Genomic DNA, 3,578 nt, shown 5'->3' with positions numbered 1-3,578 from the left:
ACAAAAATTAGCCTGGTGTGGTGGCACACACCTGTAATACCAGCTACTCAGGGGACTGAGGCAGGAGAATCACTTGAACCTGGGAGGCAGAGATTTCAAGTGAGCCAAGATTCCGCCACTGCACTCCAACTTGGGCAACAGAGTGAGACACTGTCTTAAAAAAAAAAAAAAGGTAAAAACCAGAAAATAAATCGCAGAGAAGCATCCACGATTTCCAGACTCACAGGAACATGATGATCCATGGACAGTTCTACTGAGGGAGGGGAGATCATTAGTTTCCTTGTGTACCACCGTTACATTTTGTTTTGAGAATATCCTCTTCAATTATTTGGAAGCCTCTGGTGAAATTCCTCATTTCAAAGACTGCCCCACTGACACAAGACCTTCGGAGGCTGCTGAAGCACCTACCACCCCAGCCACCACCATCACACAAAACAGGGCCCCAGAGTCACCACCACGCTAATATTTTGAGAGCTTCTATGTATCCAGAACTACATTAAGGCTTTTACAGATGTGTCTTATCTAATCTGTACAACTCTATGATCATCATCATGACTTTTTTAGAAGTGAGGAAGTGGGATAAGTAACCTGCCTGCTGGTAAGTCACAGAACTGAGAATGGAACCCCAGTCTCCAGGTTTTGAAGCCCTGGGCCGTCCTTCCTTCCCAACAGGGCAGGGGCAGCTCCAGACAGGGTTGCCAGGGAGGAGAGCTGCAGAGCTGCAGGGCTTATCTGAGCCTGGCTTCAGGACTGCAGAGGCCTTTCAAGCCCAGCCCTAGTTCTTGAGCCTCCAGCAGCAAATAGAATGCAGAGAGCTGCAAAAGGCCAGCTCATTTTGCTGGGAACTCTCGTACTCTTCTGTGTACTCCATCACCCATGATTCTGAGGCTTTCCTAGGCTCTAAGTTCTAGACTGTCTCCCCCACCCCATAAGAAGCTCTTCCAGACATTGTTACCAAAACCTCCCTTCACCATCACTGCTCCGCACTGACCACCCACCATGTACAGGGACTGTACTAGGTGCTTAAGTTGCATTTTCATTTCATCCCTCACATCAATCCTATGAAGGTATAAATTATCTCCATTTTACAGATGTGAAAACTGAGGCACCAAGAGTTTATATGACTTGCCACAGGTGGCAGTTTTGGGACTGGGATCTGTCCAGTGTCACTCTGCAGCCCCTTCCCAACCATGAAGGTACCCTTCCCCAGTCAGGTCCTCTCTTGGCAAAGGGCCACCATCTGCCCTGCCTGACACCACCACAGCCAACTCCTGGAGTTAAGGAATAGATACTTTTCTTTTCCACCATTATCCAAAGCTGAGGAGGGTACACCCTGGTATTCTCTGCTTTGCCCTCTCCCTACCAGGCAGCATTCAGACTCAGTCTCGATAGCCCACACCAGGGTGCTCCAGGAAATACCACCAGGAATGACCACTAGAGCCAGAGGTGGGGACCACAGCAGGGGTGACAGCCCTCCTCCTCTGTCAGTGGGCATGATGTTAGGTCCAGTAAACTAGAGCACCAGGCCAATTTCACATACTTTCCTCTGCCCACCCTAAGTGACCCTCCCCACTCCTGTTCCCTCCCAGTTCTAGAAATAAACCAGGTCATAGCATCAGAGAAAACAGCCAGGTGCATGTGGAAAGATCCTGGTGGAAAAGATTATTTCTATAAAGTAAATTAAGGCTCCCATTCAGATCAAGGGGTGGTAAGTCAAATTCTCCAAGACAGGCTGTTCTTGGCTGAAAATGGGTCCACCTGGACCTACAGGCTTGGCCAGCTCAGCTAAGGAAGATCCAGAGGCCAAGAGGAAAGCATGGGCAGGAACTGGAAAAAACAATCAAAGAAGCTGCTCCCTGCAGGCCTGGAGCCTTTTTTTGGTCTGCCTGCTCTTGTTCCCCCAGCACCACCCCCCCCCAACAGATGTGTCATCTACCAGTCTGGTCAGAGTAGCTGATTGGTGGAGGGTGAAGGACTGGGGGAAGGGGTGGGATGATTTGGGGGACAGGCACTTCCTCTGAAAAAGAATGGGCTAAGAGATCCAGGGGAGAGTTTTTCGCCCCATATACCCACCCCCTTGGGCTCCAGGAACCAGGAAGGAGGGAGAGGACAGAAAGGAGGAAAAAAACAAAACAAGGTCCAAGCTATACCACATGATTCCACACCCAGCCACCAAACAGCAAGTCATGAAGGAAGGAGGGGAGCAGGCCAGGGGATGGGGAGATGGAGTTAAGTCACAGCCACACCTGGAACCTGCCCTGCACTAATGCCCTCCTCATCCCAGGCCACAGAGAGACAGCCAGGAAGGTCATTTCACACCCATGTTTCAGAAAACATTCAAGGTCAGATCCTTTTTACCTAAATTCTGCTTTCATTTGGGTTTCCACCAGGCTCATCCCCTTCCTCCTGCAAGCCTTCCTGGATTTATTCACTCAGTGGATGCCATTCCACCAGGGCAAACGTTTCCAGCACCTCTCCTGACCTAAGGCATAGTCCTGGCCCAATCCCCTTACCCTCCTACCCAGATCACTCCCAAGTTAACCACTTGAGTGATCCACAGCAGGCTGTCAGCCCCCGGACTGGCTTCCAGCTCCTGCCCAAGCCCAAAACAGGAAATGGGGCTCCAAGGCTGAAGCCTTGATCTTAACACAGGCAAGGTTAAATGCTGCCAAAATAAATGATTTAAAAAAAACCTGGCCCATTGGGGTGGAAATGACCGGGAGATAATCTCCTGCTATGCATTAACCATGCCGCTGCCTCCTACCTCAGGCAGGGCAGGGCAGGCAGGCCACTGGAAGGCTGACTCAAGTGTTTCCTTTCTTTGCTTAGGAGATCCTCCTGCCAGGGACCAGGGACACAGGACACAGAGGGACAGGATGGGGGGGTGACATCTCTAGATAGTGGAGGGCATCTTGAGAGCCAGGCAAGAAGCAGATGCCCTCTGCAACCAGCTTCTACGTTTAGTGGGGTAATCAACATTCAACCTCGCCCTGGAGAAAGACACCTGGCCTTCCTTCCCCCGCAGGGCAAGTCTGTGCCTCTCCACTCCCCTGCCGGACAGGCGCCCGCAGTTCCCTCCCCTTTGAGGAAAGGGAGGCAGGCCCGGAGGTTCTAAGAATGGCCCCAAGATTTCCCTTCTTGAGGTTTCCATAGCCCCAAAGCCTCTGAATCTCATTCCTAACTTTATGTGGCAATCTACTCCCAACGTTCGCCACCACTTGAACCTCCCCCAGGCCTCCCAGGGACCACAGCGCACGTTTGGGGAGCATGAACGCGATCCCGAAATGCGAAGAACCAACGTGTCTGTCGGTTTACGACCTTGAGCGCGACGCAACGCGCTCACCCGCCCGGCGGAAGTTCGGGGTCCTGATCCCCCACCAGCCCCGCCCAGTTAGGCCTTTAGCCGTTTCTGCGTCCCCGCGCCCCCTACTCACTGCGTGTGCTGGGCGCGGCCTGCGCCGAAGACCTCGTCCAGCGCCACCGTGGCCTGGCCCAGGAACTTGTCGACGCCGATAAGCGAGCGGTGCATGGTGGTGAGCACCAGCTCGCAGGCGGCGGCGGAGCTCGTGGCCCAGGGC

At 52.8% G+C, this 3,578-nt stretch overlaps 1 protein-coding gene across 1 annotated transcript in view; it reads right to left on the bottom strand.

Moving 5' to 3' along the window:
* Positions 1-3,578, bottom strand: part of RAB11FIP5 (RAB11 family interacting protein 5 (class I)) — a 43,778-nt gene that overhangs the window by 35,473 nt on the left and 4,727 nt on the right. Inside the window, exon 3 of the mRNA XM_011945509.1 lies at positions 3,435-3,578. Within this exon, the coding sequence (XP_011800899.1) occupies positions 3,435-3,578 (144 nt within the window). The remainder of the gene's footprint in view (positions 1-3,434) is intronic.

This window comes from Colobus angolensis, unplaced genomic scaffold, assembly GCF_000951035.1.
Source record: "Colobus angolensis palliatus isolate OR3802 unplaced genomic scaffold, Cang.pa_1.0 Scaffold24, whole genome shotgun sequence".
NCBI classification, from domain to species: Eukaryota; Metazoa; Chordata; class Mammalia; order Primates; family Cercopithecidae; genus Colobus; species Colobus angolensis.
Note: the sequence above shows the minus strand (reverse complement) of the source record. Positions and strands in the feature narration are given on the sequence as shown.